The sequence below is a fragment of the Nannospalax galili genome, unplaced genomic scaffold (genome assembly GCF_000622305.1).
Source record: "Nannospalax galili isolate Female #2095 unplaced genomic scaffold, S.galili_v1.0 scaffold33, whole genome shotgun sequence".
Classification (NCBI taxonomy): Eukaryota; Metazoa; Chordata; class Mammalia; order Rodentia; family Spalacidae; genus Nannospalax; species Nannospalax galili.
The window spans coordinates 4,290,200-4,312,149 of record NW_008335436.1 but is presented as its reverse complement, the minus strand read 5'-3'; the positions used below and the strand labels follow the sequence as shown (position 1 = coordinate 4,312,149).

Below are 21,950 nucleotides of genomic sequence, written 5' to 3'. Positions count from 1 at the left end.
AGGGTAAAATAACTATCATGCAGAGCTTGCAGCAAATGGATTTCTGTGATAACAGGCAGACATCGTGATATGGAGAGGAAACGGAGTGTGTGACTGCACTTACTTAGAAAAACTTCAAGTTAAGGCATATGTTGGAAGGCAACAGACATCAGGTACAATGTACACACACTTTATCAAAAGACTGAACTGTACAAGTAGAGTTTCTAACTGTGCCACCCAAACTCGCAAGATACACACCTAAGCGAACAATCTAAAGGAAGGAGATCCCTGTGCAGTGCACTGTTTGAGCCAGACTAGCCACTCCAGAAAACCTCTGCAAATGTCCACCAGGAAAACTGCCTTCAAACAGTTTATGTACAATTCAACAAAAAAGGGGCTGGAGAGATGGCTCAGTGGTTAAGAGTACTGACTGCTCTTGCAGAGGACCCGGGCTTGAATGAATCCCAGTACCCACGTGGCGGTTAACTGTTCATAACTGCAGTTCCAGGCAATCTGACATCCTTTTCTGACCTCCAGGAGCATTGCATGACACAGGTACACTTACACATGCAGGCAATACACTCATACACATAAAATAAATAAATTAAAAAAAAAAAAAACCCAACAAAGAATGTATGATGAATGCATGGCTTTTGAACATTACAGGAGTCTCCACTAGTCATCATCACTTGGAAGGCATCAGACTCTTAATATAAACTAATCAAATAGAAGATCCACGTAAGTTCAAATGTAGTCAAACAGAAGCATTCGTCAATCAAAAGGACTAAGTATTTTCTGACTACATCACTTTCCTAATCACTGTTCAGAAAAAAGGGGGAGCCCCTCTTCCCTTTCTCCCTCCCTCCTACCTTCCCTCCCTCCCCAGCACTGGACTGTGACTAGTGTACACCAGGCTTCTGCTAGACTTCACCTCATTTCTTTCACAATCATAATCATTACCTTCATTGTTGAGTCAGAAACCAGAATCAAAAGATAAACAACTTATAACCCAGCTAAAGGTTACAATGGGATTCAAATCCAAGTTGGCAACTATATTTAAAAATGCCTCCATACTTACAAGCTGTCAGAAATCTTTTTAGTAATTACACACAACCTACAGCACCATCTATACCTACAATATCTGGTCCAGAAAGGTTCTGATACAGGCTTAATAAAACTGTCACTGAAATATATGGAAATGTAGGACAATTAAATATGAAAAGGTAAGATATGTTAAAGAAAAACACTACATAGTATGTTGTGAAGGAAAAACCATTTTCTATTGTGATGCAACTTTACTACTTAATTTGACAATTAGCGACGGTAAAAGCATGTACCAAATGCCCTGGTACGTACGTGTAAGTGATAAATTACACCATAGCCATCTGTGCTATAAATATAAGGTGGATTGCTAGTCTCGGGTGTAGTGCAGACCTCCAGAAAGTAAATTATTACCCTCAGGTCTATAGGAATTACATTTCACTGCCATTACTCTTAGTTGAATTGTACTAAGTATACACTCCAAAAGTAGAAGCGATAACGTTATTCCTCTAAACGAGGCAATGCAGTGCCTTTGTACAAACTATGGTCAAGACTCAAGGGTGTGATCTCATCCTATGACTAAAGTTTGGTCATTCACAATTTGGTTTTCAGCCCACTTCTCTGAAGTCATACAAGGTTACGGAGAGACACCTCAGTGACTCCCTAGGGGAATCTGTCAAAGTAAGGGATGAGGCTCTGGTCCCGCCATTCTGCAGTGCCTTTCTCCCAACACTGCTCTCTCTTATCTGCTGGCATTCTACAGATGTCCAACATCCCATTTCATTCAAATAGCAGAAACTTATCCCTCACAGAATCAAAGCAACATTGATTCTATGAATGGAAAATAGGAGAGAAGATCCCACGATCTGACTGCCAGGGTTTAAACTACTCTGTGCCCTTGGGAAAATTACCTCATTTCCTCGGTCTCATTTTCCTCATCTCCTGGAATTGCCATATTAATTTTTACTATGGCACAGGAAAGTGCTTGAACTGGTGCTTAGAATATAACAGTTTTCATTGAAGTGATTGCTAATTCTAAAATTCGCTGACTCTTTAAACCTCTATTTCAGTGATTTGAAACAGAATATGTTGAAAATGATTCTGTTAATTTTCATTGCAGCATTGTGTAACTTTATCAACAAATACATAATTATCAAAAGTAAATGCAAGCCAGGCAGCATGGCACACAACTTTAATCCCAGCACTCAGGAGGCAGAGGTAGGTGGATCTGTGTAAGATCCAGGCCACATGGTAAAGTCTAAGCCTATCTCAAACACACACACACACACACACACACACACACACACACACACACACACACACAAGAGTAATTGTATCAAAACATCAGAAAAACTTAGCAAATAAATAATCTAAACAACCAAGCAAGCAAGTGACCCATTCATGTGCTGTACAATTGCAGTAACCCAATTGAATTAGGCTAAACACAACTCTATATTTAAACACCTTCTTCCATATTCCTGGTCCTCCAATTGCTGTCAGAAGAGTCATTCACGATAGCTGGTTTGGATACCTGTCACAAACCACTTTCTACAACAGGACATTGTCCTGTTCCTGTTTCTTTACTACTCAAGAGCAGGGGCCCCAAATACTTAACACAGCATTTTACAACATGAGTTACGCAGAGTATTTCTGAAAGATAAAAGCTAATATTTATTCCAAGTGAGCCTCTCCTTAGATGCTCACATGGTGACACACGTCACAGAGAGACGTGCTATTAGCTCTTCTTGATGGCCATTTCTAGTTATGGTTTCCCACAACATTGCATCAATTACCAATACTATAGTTATGCCAGTTTGCTTTGTTATCTACCTACTGAGGCTCAAAAAAATTACTTATTAGAAAAATGTGCTTCCTCTACTCTTCAGTGGAGGGTGGGAGCCAAGTCTGAGGCCCAGAGCTCTAGAACTAGTTTTTACCTACTGCCTCCAGTCAGCCTCCTAGAAGCCTGAGTCTCATTTAACCTGTAATCCAAAAGCAAGGACGCAGAGGTTCAGGTTGGTCAGTCAGTATTGGAGAGATGCTATTCATGTTTATGTATTCACGTGTTCCAGTGGCTTATACCATTACTGAAATAAAAACAATATTAGTATCTCTTACTGCCAAGCTATGATTTATATAGTGTTTGTTTTCATCTGAAATATATACTTTCTTATTACTTATGTAGTTTAATTTACAATCATATTTCATTCACTAGTTCACTCATTCATTACTGTATTCAAACACTTCAAAAAGATCAGTATACTCTGAAACAATTATGTTCAAAGTTAATAGCATTCAAACATTTCATATTTTAGTGCAAAGTAATATTTTAATTAAATTTCATACAAAAAATTAGAATTAATGATTCCCACGAATTATTTTTAAACAAGGCAAAGCAAAAATCATGCTTACTTGATTGTCTGTAGAAACCTCACTCTGTCATTGATCTCATCTGGGATCTTACTGAGAATCTGTTTAAGTGCTCGTGCCTTTTCATTTAGGTCCTGGAATTCTGGCTCTGGTCGTTCAATCATGTACTCTGATAAAACAAATACATAATAGAAAATGTCATTTGGCTCCCTTACAAACTCGTCTATGAGTTTCCCAATGTTGGTCAAAGGAGGGACAGAGGAGGAGAAAGATTTAATTAGAAAAGACAAAGACAAAGAATTCATGGGAGTTCAACCTAGTTCAGATATACCTGGTCTTCCCTGAAGTAAAACAGAATAAGTCTAAAAACTTGAAATTTGAGACAAATGTAAACAGCCAATAAAGTCATTCTTAAAAATTATTTATATTTATTCTTTATGTGTATGAGTATTCTGCTTGCATCCAAGTGAACCTGTGCATGCAATACCCATGGAGGCCAAAAGAGGGCATCAAATTCCCCTTAGAAATGGAGTTACGGTTGGTGGTTAGCCACCATGTGGATGCTGGGAACAGAACCCAGGTCCTCTGCAAGAATAATCAGTACTCTTAACCACTGAGTAATTTCTCCATCCCCCCTAATAAAATCTTAAAAATTCACCCATCCATCCATTCACCCATCATCCATCCGTCCGTCCATCCATCCATCCATCCATCTACCCACTCACCCAAAGGAGGGTAGGCTTTATCAAGCCAAGAACCAGTTACAAGTTGTATAATGAAATTCATGAAGAATGCCAAGGTAATCTGAGTGAGACAGGTAAGTTCAGTAACTTAAAACCTCTACAGTATTGAACATACCATGACTCATTGTATTAAAATTTCCAACAACTTAACAATATTCAGTACATCCTTGAAATTTCATTTAAAAACAAAGATCACCACAATCCAACTCAAGGCCAGGATTACAGAACAGCAATTCTATAAAGGCTCAGTCAGTCTTGGCAGAGACTACACGGGCTTACTACCAGGCTCAGTGTCTAGCTGGAAGCATAGCAACTCTACAATTTCAATGGAGGAGGGCAAACAGGTGTTTAATCCAAGGAAGGGCCAATTCATGAAATCAGCTTGAATACCTTCCTTCTGATCTCCAATAATGCATGTAGGCTACTATACTCATATATTTTTCTAAAATAAAAAAGTAGTATCAATTTTAGGTGAAACCCATTTCTAATCTATTGAAAAGCAAAGTATCAAAAGAATGATTATATTCAAATCTGTTCTGAAAAAAAGAAATGCTACACTGTTTTTAAATAAAACAAAAGGCTTACCTCTTTCAAACACAGCTTAAACTAAAATATTCCTCAAAACTTATCAAACAGTTTATTAATGGGTAAAATAGTCAAAGCATGCAGCATCAACAAATAAAATCATGTAATTAAATCTGACAAATGCAAAAAGCTAAAAGAACTGCTTGTCTACTTTGTACAGACAGTTTCCACTATCATTGCAGGAAGAAGCCTGAGGAAAGAGGAGATGGGAAACATGACGCTGGTCAGATGGAAATGACTGAAGGAAGGAAGAGCTTTCCAAGAACTGGAAAAGAGCACAGCTCCTTTGTTGATACCTTCTACGTCGTCAGCTGCCATACGAAGGAGGGACTCCGTGAAGTTAACTTCCACATTTTTTTTCTCTAGAATTTTAATAATGATATCTTGTGTGAGACCTGGATTTTCCTTTTCAGCCTGCAAGAAAAACAGTGATAGTTTTGAAATACAGAAATGCAATCAGTATTTTAAAGCTGAAATTTAACTGTTCAGAACTTATCCACTGTCTTAGGCAGATCACTTCATGGACAGAAAGCACTGGTAAAAGTGCTGGGGGAGCAGGTACCCCCAAGCACACGCACTTAGGCTGTGTTCAGTTTATGCACTAGTAGCTTCAAGTTTACGGTTATTTTTCATTGAACAGTAGTTCTATTGGAATTGAGTATTTTCTGCCTGTCTCTCCATTATATTTTCTTGCAATTAATGTAACAGTAAGGCTAGAAGCAAAAATCATATATACATACATATAATATGTGTGTGTCCCATATATATTTCATCAATTACTCTTCATGAACTAAAATGCACTGAGGATTTTTAACTTAGGTATCATTGCAACTTAAGGACAAGCAATAACTCTATCAATGATGGTTTATATATATATAGTATTAAAATTAACAAAATGCCAGGAAAATCAAAATGAAACTGGTAGAATAGCTTTAGTCTCTTCAACTATATATTTCCACACAGCAATTTTTATTTCCTATTTTATTTTTATAGCAGGAACCTTCCTTCAATGATTTTCAAAATACCACCTACTGAGCCTGTTTTGCTAATAAATGTGCATTCCTTCTGTTACTTACACTTCTTAGGGCATTAAACTCTGGCCATGCCAAGACTGAATACACAGGTAATTTTCACATGTCAGTTTCTCAGTAATCTTTGCCTGTTTTGTTACTAAAAATGTTTCCTGACCACACTGAAAGTCTGTCTCGGTTTACGCCCATCTGTGCTGATGGTTTGCCCCTCTTGCCCCAGTAAACAGGCAGAAACATAACTAACCAGCGATCCCTATCTGATGGCAAGTGCTCTGCTTCCCTGGGTGTCAAGTACTGTAACCTCTGCCTCTGCACTCTGATGTCAGTGCAGATCCAGCTTTCTCCTGTTTTGACTACTCTGTCCATTCTAACACCTCAGTTCTCATGAGATCTCAAGCAGGAAAACCTGAGAAGTTGTTGACGGAAACGGGAAAAAGCAGTAAAATACACACACTTCATCTTCATCTTGGGGTCACTTTACCTGATGTCAAACGCTAGTCAGAAAAGATCACTTTGGATAAATGGTTTAATAATAAAGTGTCTGAATATTTAAGATTTTATTTAATTTGTGTGTGTGTGTGTGTGTGTGTGTGTGTGTGTATGTACCACATGTGTACAAGAGAGCATCGGATCCCCTAAAACTGTAGTTATGGACAGTTGTTAGTCCTCATGTGGGTACTGGCAACCAAACCTAGGTCCTCTTCAAGAGCAGCCAGTGCTCTTAATTGCTGAGCCATCTCTCCAGTCTCCAGCCCGTTTATTTTTTTAGAGTTACCTTTAAAGAAAAATTGTTCAAATATGGCTTGATGTGCTCTTACAGTATTAATTTGCTAAACTGTCAAAAATTACACTTAATGCATGTGTGGTAGGATGGTTTATCTTCCTTCTGTGGTAGGGTGGTTTATCTTCCTTCTCAAAGCAGTATTAAATCTACCTACATAATGAATTACCTTGGGGGCAGGGAGCATTCTCTATGACCCTGCAGGAAATATCAGCAGAAAAACATCTCACTAATTAAAGTGCTGAATGAATGAAATGCTCTAAGTCTGAACAAAAAGTTCTGAATACTAGTTTGGTCTGGCACACAAAAAAAATATGCCACACTGGAGAATGCACAGTCTCACAGAGACTCTGAACTTTCTCAGTTCAGTTTCTTAGTGTCAGATGCTGTTTACTAGGTAGTTCAGGTAATAAATAACTTACTAAAGTAGAATGTTCTAACAACTTGGCACCTTAAAAATAATCCTATACATACAACAAAAGAAAAAAGATTTTATTTCATTATTATTGGCTACTTGTTAATAGGCTGTTTGTACTATAGAGCACTGTAGTTTCTATACACTGGACTCAGGCTGAACCCATTGCTCTCATTTCCTCTTGCACATGGATTTCTTTGGTACTTGTCGCAAACATGAGACACCGATGAAAGGAATGCAGACCAATCTTGTACACTGAAATCACAAGCTACTTCCAGGTCAGTTCAGTGAAAGCAGATGTTGAGTATCATTGTTTATGCTCAAAATGTTAAAATATTTCATAGAAGACCTATGAATACGCTATAGGGCCTCAGCTACTTATTTTAAAAGCTACAATTTACCAAATGCCTCTGAAGGCTCTACTTTTAAAACAGAAACCATATCTGCACCTTTATACTCCAAGGATTCAACCTTGAACTTGATGGGCACCTAATCTTGCAAAGAATCTAATGCAAGAGAAAAACATCCTTAAGTATAAAGGAACAGGCTTGTAGACCAGTGATTCCCAGCCTAGAAGAGAGTGCTACTTATCAGAAACACCCAGAATGGGCCAGTGTAATGAGTAATCCAGCAAATATGTATCTGAAAAGAAAGTATTCAGTGACAATTTTATTTTGGGGAAAAAAAATTTAACATTTAAAAAAAATTAACATTTAAAAAATTAACATCTCCAAATAAAAAAATAGGACAATAAAGTGGGGGGAGAAAAAAAAATCACTGCATAAGCCAAGAACCAGACACAAAAAGGCAGCTAGGTAATGTTTCTTTGCCTTTGTCAAAAGAGTTTTTTTTTTTTTTTTCCCTCTCTCTTTTTTTTTGGTCTTTTTGAGATAGGGTCTCCCTTTAGCTCCAGCTGGCCTGGAACTCACTATGTAGACCAGGATGGCCTTGAACAATAGATCTTAGATCCATCTGCCTCTGCTTCCCAAGGGCTAGGATTAAAGGTGTGCACGAACCCCAGCCCATAAAAGTTTGAAAAAACACAAAAATCACCTTTTCCCACATGGCTTCTTTAATTTCATTTGAGATTAACACTAAATCACTGTGTGATCTGAGTTCCCCCAAAATAGTTCCCCTTATTTATTAGGATTCAGTGCTGTGAGCTTAGAGCACAGAGGCCTGCAGCTTCCAGCACACAAGAGACTGAGAAAAAAAAAGGGTCATAAAAGGACCAAAAAACAGGTCATTTGAGGCAGAAGTTCAACGACAGCCTGAGGCATCTCAGAGATCACCTCAAAAAAAGAAAAAAAAAAAGAGTAAATAAAACAAAAAAGACCACTGCTATGGATAATAAATGGATCCATGGACAAACTCGGATGAGCAGATCCAGCACAATGACACGAATGCACTCCAAAGTAGAAACATCAGTTTGTGTTACAGGGACATAAGAAAAACCCTCAGGAATCAACTAACTTTCATCTACTTTTTTTTTAAAATGTTACCAAAGGTAGACTCTACTAAAAAATTTAAGTTTACCCCTAATTTAAGCACTACAATATTTTGGCTTAAAAATGTTATTTTAGCTACTGATGGGAATTAGTAAGTAAATAAAAATTATCTTTGGGCACCTTGAAATATATTTGATGTGAGAAAGTAACATTTTATATTCAACAATGTTGGTTCTCAACATGTACATTAAGTCTCTAGAATACAACTATAAAACAGAACTCATCTCAGGCAACAAATAGGAATCAACTGTGTAAGTGGCAAATCAATTTTCTAGTGGCTTCATTTCTTAAAAAAAGGGAATGAAGCAGGTGAAATTCTTTTAATAATGCATCTAAAAATGAATCATATGTCAACAAGTAATCAATACAAAATTGTTATTACTAAGATATTTTACATTCTTTTTTGTATATGAAGTCATTCAAGTATGTGTATTAGAGTTGGAACACATCTCAACCATACTTCTAGAAGCTCAGCAACATGTTGTTAGCAATAATCAACTAAACAGCTAAGGTCTAAAGACAATGAAGAAATTCACTTGGAATACCTTAACTATATTCCCAAAGCAAGGTTAATTTGCCATATATGAAGGCATATTTTTAGATCCCATAATTAAACAATATGAAGTATAACGACTTAGTTATATTTTAAAATTTTATTTATTTTTATGTGTATGAGTGTACTGCCTGCATGTGTGTAAGTGCACCCATGTTGTTCAATGCCCACAGAGGTCAGAAGAGGCTGTCTGATCCCCTGGAACTGGAGTTATGGACAGTTGTTAGCTGCCATGTGGGTGCTGGGAATGGAACCTGAGTCCTCTGCAAGAGCAGTCAGTGCTCTTAATTGCTGAGCCATTTGTCCAGCGTGCACATAATTGTATAAACATAGTCCAGTCCTAGAAGCATGAGCACTCTAGAGAACTAGCTTTCCAAAAGCACAAAGCAATGGGAAAAACCAATGCTGTGAAAACATCACTTTGCAGTTTGCCTTTTGAAGGGTAAAGGCTTTAACTGAATATACTGAAGTAGGCATGAAATATCTAAATAATTTCAAATATTTTCCACTAAAAACAATTAGTGTAACAGACGCTTTGATAGCCTGGTAAATGATTATGACTCACCTTAATGAAAGCAGCCCTCAGGGTCTGAGCTGCAGACAAATTTACTCGTTCTAGCTAGAAGAAAAAATTCAAATCATGATTAGAATCAGTTTTACTGGGAAGAAACACATTTCTAATGTTTCACTCTCTAGGAATCATGATAAATCCATCATTTCATGAACACAAATGTTTTAATGATTACAAATTACCACAATTCTTAAAAAATTTAAAGTTTTTAGTGGAATTTGAAAAATTGCTTTCTTTAAAAAATAAGATGCACTCTATCTTAAAGCTAAATTATGATGAATATAGAATACAGTATTCTAAGCCCTTACAGAAATAATGTGAGTGTCTAATGCAAGTGAAGATAACAAGGATTCATGTTAAACTATCACTACTCTGACACCCTAGCTATGGTTCTGTTTGGTAGAAATTTATCAAGTACGTGTATACAGGCGATGACCATAAAATGGCCAACACAAGGAAACATTTACTTAAAGTCTAGTTCTTAGTTTATTCCTTTTTAATTACTCTAACTCCTCAGCCAGGGATTAAGCTTAGTCTGTTTTTTCCCAATATGCAAATACTGGTGACAAAAAGGTTTGTTTAATGGTCAAGCTGAAAACCTGGATCATCTGGACTCAAGTGGCTTCCATGTGCCCTCTCTAAATCAAGTGATTATTTAAGATATTGTATTGCCGGGGATAGTAGTGCACGCCTTTAATCCAAGAACTTGGGAGGCAGAGCCAGGCAGATCTCTGAGTTCAGGGCCAGCCTGGTCTACAAAGTGAGTTCCAGGCCAGATGGGGCTACAGGGAGACCCTGTCTCAGAAAGACCACACACACACAAAAAAAGTATCAAAAGTTAAATCAAGTAGCTTTAATTTTATATCAAATGTGAGGCTAATACTTTCAAAAGATAGCCTTATTTTATAATTCATTTTCATATATATCATTTTTCAATGAACCAAAAAGGCATAGAATTTTCCTAAAGTAGCTATTTGTTGAATCATTAACTATGATGCTTAAAATAACTAGTTTCATTTAAATTTCTTCACTCTTTCTAAAATTTTTTATTCGTTTATTCGTATTTAATGTGTATGAGCTGTTTGCCTACATGGAAGTGTTCCCATTTAATGCAATGCCTTCAGAGGCCAGAAAAGGGTGTCAGATCCCTGGAACTGGTGTCATGAACAGCTGTTAGGCACTACGTGGGGCTGGAACCAAGTCTGGGTCTTCTACAAGAAAAGCTAGTGCTCTTAACCACTGAGCTACCTCTCCAGACCCCAGATTTCTTCACTCTTAAAGGACTAGACTAATGAAACTCAAATATATTTATGTGTATCTTGTTATGCAACCAATAATCCATCAATCTCTTGATGTAGTGAAAATGTCAGTTTTGCCATGTAAATGCCATGCACATCTAGGACATCTCCAGTACTTTAAGTCAATATATTTTAATAGTAAACAAGGCAGAAATGCCATGAATTGTACTACACTTATTTATTAAGGACAAGAATCTGTCAAAAATAACGATTTATCTCCCAATAAACAACAAACCATTTAGCCCAGTATTTAACTAGGCTTCTACAAAGGCCTATAAAATGTGGTATTGTCTCAGAAGGTAAAGCAAAGGGGCCCAGTAAACACATATGGGAAAGAGTTGACTACAGCAGTTTTTAAAATTTACAAAGGTGTTATCATCAACGAAAAAGGTTTCTAATCTACACTGGTCACGTAATTCTAATGAATGCAAGATTAAAATGGCAGTACAGGTCCGGGCATGGTGCTGCACGCCTTTAATCTCAGCACTTGGGAGGCAGAGGCAGGTGGATCTTTGTGAGTTTGAGGCCAGCCTGGTCTACATAGTGAGTTCCAGGACAGCTGGGGCTACAAGGAGACCCTGTCTCAAAAAAAAAAAAAAAAAAAAAAAAAGGCGGTACAGCTCATCAGATCACAGGTTGGGCAAGGGCGTCAAGGGCAAGCCCATGTCATCTGGCTTCCAGTGTTCAAGGTTAGCAACAGGAATATAGGCACAGACCTAGTGCTTGAAGAGAAGTTACCATCTCATCAACAAACTTATCTAATTGGCTTTCAGATCTGTACCTCCCTGTATTACTTAGGAATTCAGGTATTTTACCTATCCCATAAAGATCTTTTAGATCTCTCACTTGTGATATAGGACTTGACAAGCCATATTTATCTTACCAATCCCTCTCCCAACAGAGGCAGGTTCTGAGAGCATTCTAACGACAGCATTTTATTAAGCATCAGTTATGAGCATATATACAATATCTACCTTTTGAATACCTAATCTCACAATAAACCTGTGGATAGCATATTAATTTTATGTAGAGAAAATTTCAGCTGGTACAAATGTCCTCAAGTTTATACTAAGAAAGGATTCATACCAGATCTGCCTGGTTCTCAAATCTGCATACAAGTCACCTCTGCCACTTTCCACAGAGAAATGTACACTACACTATCACGGAGTCTCTGTACAAATAATAAACTCTTGAGTTCCTCTCACATGTAAGAAGTCAATGAAAGAGATGCAAAGGAACAGACTACATAGTCCTTCCGTAGCCAGAAGAGGAACTATGTGAGGAGCTGAAAGGCTGTGGGGTCCACAGCAGCTCAAGTGGAAGGAGATGGTATCTGAACCGACTTTTCAAGTGGCCTGGCCTCTAAGATCTTCTTTAGAAGTTTACCACTTAGCAGTCTCTTCAAGCTTGGTGACACATGAGAATGTGATTTTACCAACGGTTAGGACAGAAAAAATCCCATTTTGTTTCCGATACTTATCACTGAATGGAAGGAACCCTGTGTACCTTTGAGATAACAGTCTTTGGCTTTATAAAGTATCTTTATTAAGAACCCCAGCCTCTTTACAAAACTACTGGATTGCTAGTAATTATGTTTGGGTCTAATGGAGGAGGACCATTACACCTCTATTTTGTGTTACCAGACACCAAAACAAGAAAAGTCTGCTTGGGCTTCAGCCATATAAGACTTCCATGTCAAAGAGGCAGTGGGAAAAAAAAAAAAAATCAATGGGAGAAAGGAACACTTAACATCTTAACTTCACTGGACGCGGTGGAAAAGCAGTACCTGCTAAAGCACGTCAGGGGGAATGGACGAGCGAGGGGTTCAGCACTAGGCCTCTCAACTCGACCCTCCACCTTTCCGACTGCAGCCATGGTCCCTCTACTTGCTGAGGACAATTCTGCAACATTTACTATTATTTGACTGCAAGTGGCAAATTTCACTCTTTGGTTCACTAGTAAAAATATTTTATAAGTTCACATATAATTGCAATTTCATCAAGGGCTCATACACTGTTCCCTCTAGAAGTATCAGTACATTCCCATATTTTTCAAGCATCATGCTAGCTCTAACACCCATAATTTAAAAAAACCCAACCAATCAATCCTCTGGTTGCATAAATTTTTAAGTCTTGCAAAAAAAAAAAAAAATCTCATGAAAACTTTTTTTTAAGGTCAAAATAATTAGGTTAATTAGTTCCAAACTGCATAAACTGCATTTAAAAAAAAATCTACTGGCTTCTTCAAAATCAGGTGAGATTAGGTTTTCCCATGGTGACACCGTCCTTCCAGCTCATTCTCCAGAATTATTGATCCTATTTCTTAAAATTAAAGTGGGCCAAGTCCCAAGAATAAAAACTCTGGGTACATCCAAAAGGAACGTGTTGAGTCAGGCTGAAAAGTCAGCATTTCGGAACTGAGGCAGGTAGACTCAAGTCACCCAGCAGCTTCTGTGCTGCCACAGAGAAAGCAACTGCAATCAGCGATGCTCTGTACATATTCTATATTCCTAGGAGGGCAGCTCCTGAATTTAGCACAGTGTATGACAGAACACGTAACAGAACCATCTCAGTACTATAAAAACACTCTGGTGAAACACTGCTCGCAAGGATGTAAACACTTGGGTCTGACACGGTTTTATCATATATATGTATGGAAGAGGCCTCCATAATTGTAGCATGCCTGTGACCATGCTAAATAAATTACAATATATGAAGTCATATATTTCAAAGGTTGTTGAGAGAACTAAGTATAGTATTATTTATTTCAATTTTAGTGATGAGGAAATGGAGGTAAGACAGCACAGTCTTTTTTTTTCAGGCATAGTACTAATTTACACTCAAAATTTTGATTACCTCTGGATAGAAAGACTGCAAGTAAAGCCCATCCACTTACTGTGGAGAAGTTCTGCTCCAAGTCTGTCTGATTTCTTCCCCTCCTAGCACGGGAGGACTAAAGCAAAGTGATAAGGCTGGAGTAGTCCTGGGTTTCATTTGTTTACTAGGAAAAATTAAGCCAAGCTTCTGAATGCTGTACTATTTATCCAGAAATGTAGCTTGGTGTTTATTTCATAATATATGCCATACAGCACTTCTGAAAGCACATTTCATTTTAACCCTCCCACATACACACAAGCTTATTTTTCATGGAAGTAACCCCTTGCCTCCCCCCATATGTCCCCCACTTCATACAGAGAAACATGGTTACAAGAAAACCTGATTTAAGGCCTGGCATGAGATTTCTAGAAGCCAGTTCCTCCACCAAACAGTATGGATGCCTGTTTCACAGCATTGCAGCATGGGTACTGCTTGGAGTCTAAACTGCAGCAGCACATTAAACGTGTGCTCTTTTTTAGCTACCTTGGAGTGGCCTTATTAAGTACAGCAAGCATTCAGAATGCCATACATAACTTTGTAAGCTGGAATAACAGTACTAAAATTTCCCAGCATGCAGGCTGTCCCTCTAGACGACTATTTTCTAGACCAGGTCATTTCTAGATTACAGTTGCTGTGAATCAATGTCCAGGCAAAAATGGCCTTGCTTTCTAAATCATGACACACTATGGGTTTAAGTCACATCTATCTTCAACGTTCCTACTGTGGTACTATTTTCTGGAGGATTAATTTGAAACTATTTTTATCTTTATCTAAAGCTACACAGTACAGAAAAATAAAGACAAACTATGCTATAATCTCTCCATTAGCACACATATAGAAAAACTCACAGCTGAACTAGTTAAATATGAACTGAATGCATTAGAGCCGCTATTTAGATGCTTCATTAATACACTGGGATGCTACACAATACTTTGAACCAATACTACACAAGAAGGCCCAGAGCTTCTCTTACTCTACTCTCCCACCGAATACCAGGTTTCATCTGTCGGGAGAAAAATGTAGTAATATCTCCATTCCTAAAACATGGTCCTGAATACACAAGTGACTTTTTAATGAGTCTGATACAATGTCAGACCAGCAAACTGAAAATGAGAACGAGTTCACACCAATCTTCTGCAACATCCTCCATCTCCACAGTGAGCCACTTCGTTTCCGAACTTGACTTCTGCAGATGAATTCCTAGAACAGTAACTGATCACTACACTGTACTCCAGTCCTGGGCCCACAGAGCCACCTGTGTTTCCAATCTCGCCTGGAGAACATCACCGTCCTTATTTAAAGAAGAGAGGAGACTTACTAGCTTATTCATAGCCACTTCTATTTCTTTGAAGTCAACTTCTCTTATGGATGACTAACATAATAAAAAAAAAAAAAAAAAACAAAACCTTATCAACACTAACTCCAACAGTTTATTTTACTAAAACCCTATATTTTATCAGCCTCTTCAGCAAAGTCAAGTCTTCCAGTAAACTCCTTCATACAAAGTTAAGTCTACCCTAGTTGCCTTCTCATTTCTTTTCATGAACTAGAGGGTTAATGTGATACTCTGCAATTGAAATTTGCCTTCTCTCAAACCAAATCAAGACTCAGAAGGGCAGATACAGAATTTCTCCCAAACAACTCATATATACAGCAGACAATCAGCTAGGTCAGGCACGGAAATAGAGCGCTCCTGCGTGAGTTATGAAGATGGTTTATGGAATGCCTGAAGAGTTCAAACTCTGTCACAAACACAGATTACTGAGCAACTTTTAATGATGTTTCCTAGAGTCATTCCTGTTACAAAGATAGTTGAGTAACTTTAAGTAGCTGTGCTACTTAGTAAGTTCTTAAGAAAAGGCATATTGCTTTTTCCTCTGTATCTTCAGACCCTAGGGGAGGGCTAAGCAAATGGATGGTTGGCATTTTCCAACAGAAGTGCTTGCCTCTAATAATAACTACTTGCATCAAGGTACCACCACAACAAAAAGGTGGATTTACTTACTGGCTTTTAGGGATAACTGCCACAGATGGACATAACCAGCGCTAAGAGGGTGCTGACTGGAACAGAACAAGTTTTACAAAACAGGATTTCTACTTGGTAATAAAGTAATCCGAAACTTTCCAAATAAGTTCTTGAAAATGAGATGTAGGTGGAGTCTTCTGAGAGACTTCTGTAAAGGCCACTTTAAGAAAGTGGATTCTGCTAGAATCCACCTCTTGTCTCCTTTTCCCTTCCACTTCGGCAATCCTGCCCACTGATGAGAGCTTGATGTGGTAAAGCAGAGTATGAATGTCAATGACACAGCCTCTTCTACCAGCCATGGAATCCCCTCCTCCAGAATCTTCCATAGAACGCAGACAGAAACTTTTACCTATCTCACCATTTCCAATGTTTCTTTATGGTCTCTGACCTGATACTACCTGACAGTTTGAAATTCTAGAATATGTCTGCTTTGTCAAAGAGGATAATGAATCACACTCTTCTGTGCCCCAAGACTTAGGATCATAACGTGTCAACTGCATGAACCCCAATAACAAGGGAAAGATGGATGAGTTCCAGAATCAGAATCTAATAAAAACATTTTGGCAGAAATGATGAAAACACACTTCCTGGTGGGCCTTCTAGGTGTAACAGCAACGGAAAGGGTGGCAGTCTTGAAGGTCAATATGGTGGTTTGAACAAAAACATCCCCCAGAGGCGCTAAGTACTTGGGCATTTTGTCTCCAGTTGGCGGCACTGTTTTGGGAGGTCTCAGGTATGGCTATGCTGGAAGAAGCACATCACTGGGGGCAGGCTCAGAGAGTTCTTAAGCCCTGCTGGATCTCGAGTTGCTCTCTTGCTTCCTGGGCCTGTGTGAAGATGTGAGCCTCTGCTTTCTGCTCCTGCCCCAGCCACCTCTGCCACCAGGCCTCCCTGCCATGACAGACTGTAATTCCCCTGGAATCATAAGCTAAATAAACTCTTTCTTCTATAAGTTCCCTTGGTCATGGTGTGTCTACTACAGCAACAGAAAAGTAACTAATACAGTCAATGAGAACATGCAGCAAAAAAGGAATCAGTAAGTACTTTAAATAGGCTGAAGTCACTGGACTTGGAGGCAGGACATCTAGATTTGATTTCAGTCTTATGTAATTAAAAAAATTTTTTTAAACTCTCCAGTTTTATGTACTTTAGAAAAAAAAAAATTCACTATTCAAGGTTTTCATTTACCATTTGAAAGAGGGAATTAATTTCTAATGGACTTACATGTCAAGAACTCTCTAAATACATTAGTATTGATTATTAATAATTATTAAGAAAAAAATAAAAAATGTATTAATGCCTTGTCTAGGACACTTCCTTGAATAAGAAAGTAACCATGACTTCTTTGGATAAAATGCAATGGTATATTCCTAACACCAAATTTTAACAAGGGCTGTATCATCACTAATGATAACTTACTATGATCCTTGTGCCTTCTATTCTGGTTACCCAGAATGCACTTAGATCTAAATTTTTTATTGCGACTTGTTTTATCTCTTTCAGATTCTGCACACAAAAACAGAGCCACCTATTAATCCCTTTTTTACTCGTTAGCAATTACTATGAATTTTTCCACTGCCTATCTCTCACTATAGTTTAACCTCCACAGGGGAGTGGCATATTTATTTGTTTTTATTCTTGTAAGGGCTCCATACGCAAAACCTGAGTTCAGTTCATCCAAGTATCTATCATGTGAAAAAACAGATGACTAAACGCAGCAGCACTAAGGACCCGTAGAGATCCTAAGTGTGTGTACTTACCTCATTAAACACAGGATACATGACTGCATAGAGGGGCATAGAAACCATGGAAGTGGTCTCAGCTTCATTCTTCATCTCTTCCATTGTCATCCTCATTCAAAAGCCAACTACAGTAGAAAAGCAGTGCTAAAATGCAGAGGAATCTTCATTCACTGCAGTATGTCTTCCCTGTTTCGTGTGCAATAAAGAATGGTGCACACAAAAATGAACCAATCTGGTGGAAGAAAAGGAGGAACAGAAACTGACATTTAAGATAAACAGCAAAATTCTAATACATTTCCTTTTCAAACTATAGCTGCTAGCTATTTTACTGAGATTAATTTCTTTTCTTATGAAAGCAACACCAGCCAGCCAGATGCATGTCTTTCCTTCACTGACTCAAACATCATCCTACCTACCAGTCTACCTGGGCACTGTCTGACAGAGCAGGTTTCCTATCTACCAGGCTAGCGAGGCACTATCTGACAGAACCTACTTCACTTGGATGCAGTGGATTCTCCAGCAACATCATGGAAAATGACACACTGGACCTTAGGATGGACAACCAGTAATGGTACCAAGAAGAGGCATCATTATGTATAAAATTCATATTTATACATGAAATCGTAGTCACAAAATATGGAATGTCAAGTTAAAAAACAAAATGAACGAAGAATTAAGGTGTCAATATCCTCTTTAACTTTTTTCTGGCTACTTGTTCACTAATTTCATCACCTGAAAATAATAACAAAAACACAGCAGCACTGAACACTTAAGACCAATCTTAAAGTTGAGAAATTACTCCAAGTGTGATCCACCTGGAATGAACTTTGTCCGTGGTACTTTTTGAAGTTTAGAACTCTAGGAATTTTTATGCAAAGCTAACACAAAACTAAGAATGGGAGGTGGAGAGCTGGCTCAGTGGTTAAGAGCACTGGCTGCTCTGGCAGAGGGCTGGGGTAAAGTACCCCACATGGAGGTTCAAAAACTCCATTAACTCCAGTTCCAGGAGATCTGCTGCCCTCTTCTGGCCTCCATGAGCACTGCAGAACATGACTGCACTTACATACATGCAGGCCTAACACTCATACACATAAAATAAAAGTAAATACAATCTTTTAAAAAACCGAGAATGAAAAAAAAAAAATATTCAAGGATTCTGGCAGTTTGGAATAAATCAAGACTTCAATAATACACCTCAGCACCAGAAGGTTGAGTTAGGAGCTCCATGAGTTTGAAGAAGCCTGGGCTGTATAATAAGGCCCTGTCAGTAAAAGAGATGAATAGGATATATAGGACCAAATACTAAGCAAGAGGAAGGCGGTTAAGACTAACTAGTCTTTCTGTTCCTGAGTAATTAATTTTACCTGGTAATCTACTCTTTTACTTAGAAATAAATTGGGAATACTTTTTCATAATAAATAAACTTGGAACTGCTAGGCACAGTGGCAAACACTTGTAACCCCAGCCCTCAGAAGAGACAGGCAGAATTTTCATTAAGAGCTCTGACAGGGTTAGCATAGCTAGTCTTGATAAACAAACAACACAAACTTGGAACAAAGAAGGCAGCTAATACAGAACAGTCAAAATGAAAACTAGAGAATTAAGGCAAAGTATAGACAATGGTGGGATGCACAGCACAAATGAAAACCCAAGAAACAGAAATAGGACCAGAGGCAGAATCGGAGAACCACTCCATTCGGAAATAGTTAATTATTTTATTGATTACCTACAGGCACAATAGTAAACACAGATCAGCTGACAAAACAATACAGTCTCTCTTCCCGAGCTAATGTCAAGGGAGAAAAAACAAAGCAAGTGTGAGCAGCAAAGAGATGCTGGGCCACATGTTTGCACATATGGAAAAAGCAGGTAAGAGAACCAGCATTCAGCAATGTGAGCTTCATAAAGAAGGCAGCCCAACTTGGGAGGCAGAATCAGGTGGATTTCTGTGAGTTCCAGGCCAGCTTGGGGCTGCAGGGAGACCTTGCCTCAAAAAAAAACCAAAAAGCTATGACATGGATTATGGCTTTACAAACACTGGCTTCTTGATGAAGATAAGAAGTGCCCCTCAAAGAGCAGGTGCTTCTACAGGGAAGTGTCCCATGGGTGATGAGAAGACGACCTCAGATAAAGGGGATGCATCAGTGGAAACAGGTGTATGCATCACCTCAGCTATACCGGCTGGAAAGGTTAAGGAGCAGGTTAGTGGCTGCCACTGTCAGAGTTCTGCTGACATCTCACCTGCACACAGTAAGCCTGCTCAAACCTTTCTGAAAATAATGGCATTGAGCTTTTCTTAAACTTGTATTTAATATGTAATTTCTCATCAAAAACTAACATTGTAGTATTATCAGTTGTTATGTCTTAACCTTTTAATATTGTTATTATAGAAATTGCTCCCCAAATACCTTACAACAGCACTATTCTAGAATATGCGCTACAAAGCGGAGCTACTTATTTCAATAACATTTATGTGAAATTGCAACAATGGTTTCAATAAGATGTTTACATACTGAATTATTCTGCCAACTTTGGTTCAAGTTAAAAAAATGCTTCTTGTTATTCCACAAATGTCATTTGAAAAGGACAACCTGCAACTAGGCCAAGCCAACAGAAGGCCTGTTACAGAGACTGCCAGGGCCCTTGAACTGAGTGAGGCCCAGGGATCTTCAGTATGACAAGGTTCCTTCCTTGGATAGGTAAGTCTGGGCCACACCCTGGCAGGTGTGCAGAGAATTAAAGGGCTTCAGCCCTTTAAGGTATGCTTGGTTCTGGGGCAAGGTATGTGCCTGCACACAGACATCTGAAGATCACAGATTCTAAATTCCTAATCTAGAAATGATCTCATCTACCTCATACCCACACTGCAAACAGGTCCCCAAAAACCAATGTGTTTGTTAGATTTCCCTTAACTATAAACAACCTAAAGGAGGAAAGATCTATTCGCTCAGTTTGGAAGGTTTCAGGCCACAGGGGAGGATGTGACAGAACAGGAGACAGCATGGCAGCCAGGAAGTATAAAGAGGATGCTGTGTTAGTGGGCCCTCTCCTTTCTCCCCTCCTGTTCCACCTGGGTCCCTAGTTGATGGGATCATGTTGCCCACATAACCAGATCTGGACAGGTCTTCTCTCCTTAATCTACTCTGAAAAACAGATAAACCCAGGTACAAGCACTGAACTTTTAGATGTTCCTTACTCCAATCAAGTTGACAAAAGTTAACTATCACTATGCACAGTGATTTGTCCCTGGTCAGGAGAACTAGCTAATAAATTGTGAAAGTTTAAGGGCTGGGGAGAACGCTTAGTCAGTAAAGTACCTGTCATGCACTTGAGTTTAGTCCCCACCACCCACGTAAAAAGCTAGGTGTAGGGGTATGCACTTATAACCCAGTGCAGGGAAAAGTGGGTACTGAGATGGAACTCATGGCCAGTCTAGCTTAATCAGTAGACCCCAGGGCCTAGTGAACAGTCATCTTTAAAAGCAAGGTAGATGGTTACTAGGGAATGATATACAAGGATGACCTCAGGCCTACACACATGCACATCCCCCTCCCACATAAACACACACATTAGTGTTGATACAGTGTGAATCTATCAAGAATGGTTTTATGTTTCTCATTTTGACTGTGCTACATCACAGGGAAAATTTTCAGTTCAAACTGAGCTTTGTTACTGTACACAGACAGAAAACAAGAACCAGAACTCTAAGTCCTAGGAACTTAGACAAGAGATATACTTGTAAGTAATCTTTAGAAATAGCATGATATAGGAATTCTAATACAAATGCAAACTTCTCATTTACTTTCCCTCTTATTTCCCTGAATATTCAAAATAGCACTGGTAATTTCTACTGTATGAAAAATCAGCTTTAAATGTCTTCCTGAGCTTAAAACAATTATCACTGTTTAGAATGAAAAGGCACCAAACAGATCCTTGGCCACTCCACTGCCAAACTTAGTTTTCCTGGTTCCAGCCCTGCCCAATCAACTCCAGCTTACTCATTTCAAGAGCTTCTGCAGTGTATCTTAAGGCCCAGAATCAGTGTTTCCTGAAACAGACTCATCTGGGGGCTGAGAGATAACGCCAAGAGTTGAAGACAGTCACAAAGGGTAAAAGGAGAGGACAGAACATTCTCGGTGCTCGACTGTATGTGGTTCTTCAGTGGAAAGTGAGTTCTAAGTAACTTCCACACTTTCAGTATTTAGCTAAGAAGAACCACTCCAGTACTGTGGGGAGCCCATGTGCTATGTTCCCATTTGTGTGTGTTTCTTTTTCCCAGAGACTTCAGAGATGGCACAGGAACCGTGCTCAAACAAATATGATATAGCAGTCAATTTATCAGTTGTCTTGCTATTAATAACTTTTCAAATATCAAACTTAGCAAAATAAAAGCAAACACAAGAATCCAATTAATCCTACTGAATTATATAT

At 38.6% G+C, this 21,950-nt stretch overlaps 1 protein-coding gene across 7 annotated transcripts in view; it reads right to left on the bottom strand.

Annotated features, from left to right (window-relative positions):
• The window catches only part of Pdcd10 (programmed cell death 10), a 46,087-nt gene that overhangs the window by 6,790 nt on the left and 17,347 nt on the right, over positions 1–21,950 (bottom strand). For all 7 annotated transcript variants that reach the window (XM_008830133.2, XM_008830134.3, XM_029562080.1 and 4 more), the window contains 4 exons: positions 17,538–17,751; positions 9,572–9,625; positions 5,015–5,132; positions 3,433–3,559 (listed from right to left, as the gene is read on the bottom strand). In XM_008830133.2, coding sequence (XP_008828355.1) covers positions 3,433–3,559; positions 5,015–5,132; positions 9,572–9,625; positions 17,538–17,633 — 395 coding nt within the window. In that variant the 5' untranslated portion in view covers positions 17,634–17,751. The remainder of the gene's footprint in view (positions 1–3,432; positions 3,560–5,014; positions 5,133–9,571; positions 9,626–17,537; positions 17,752–21,950) is intronic.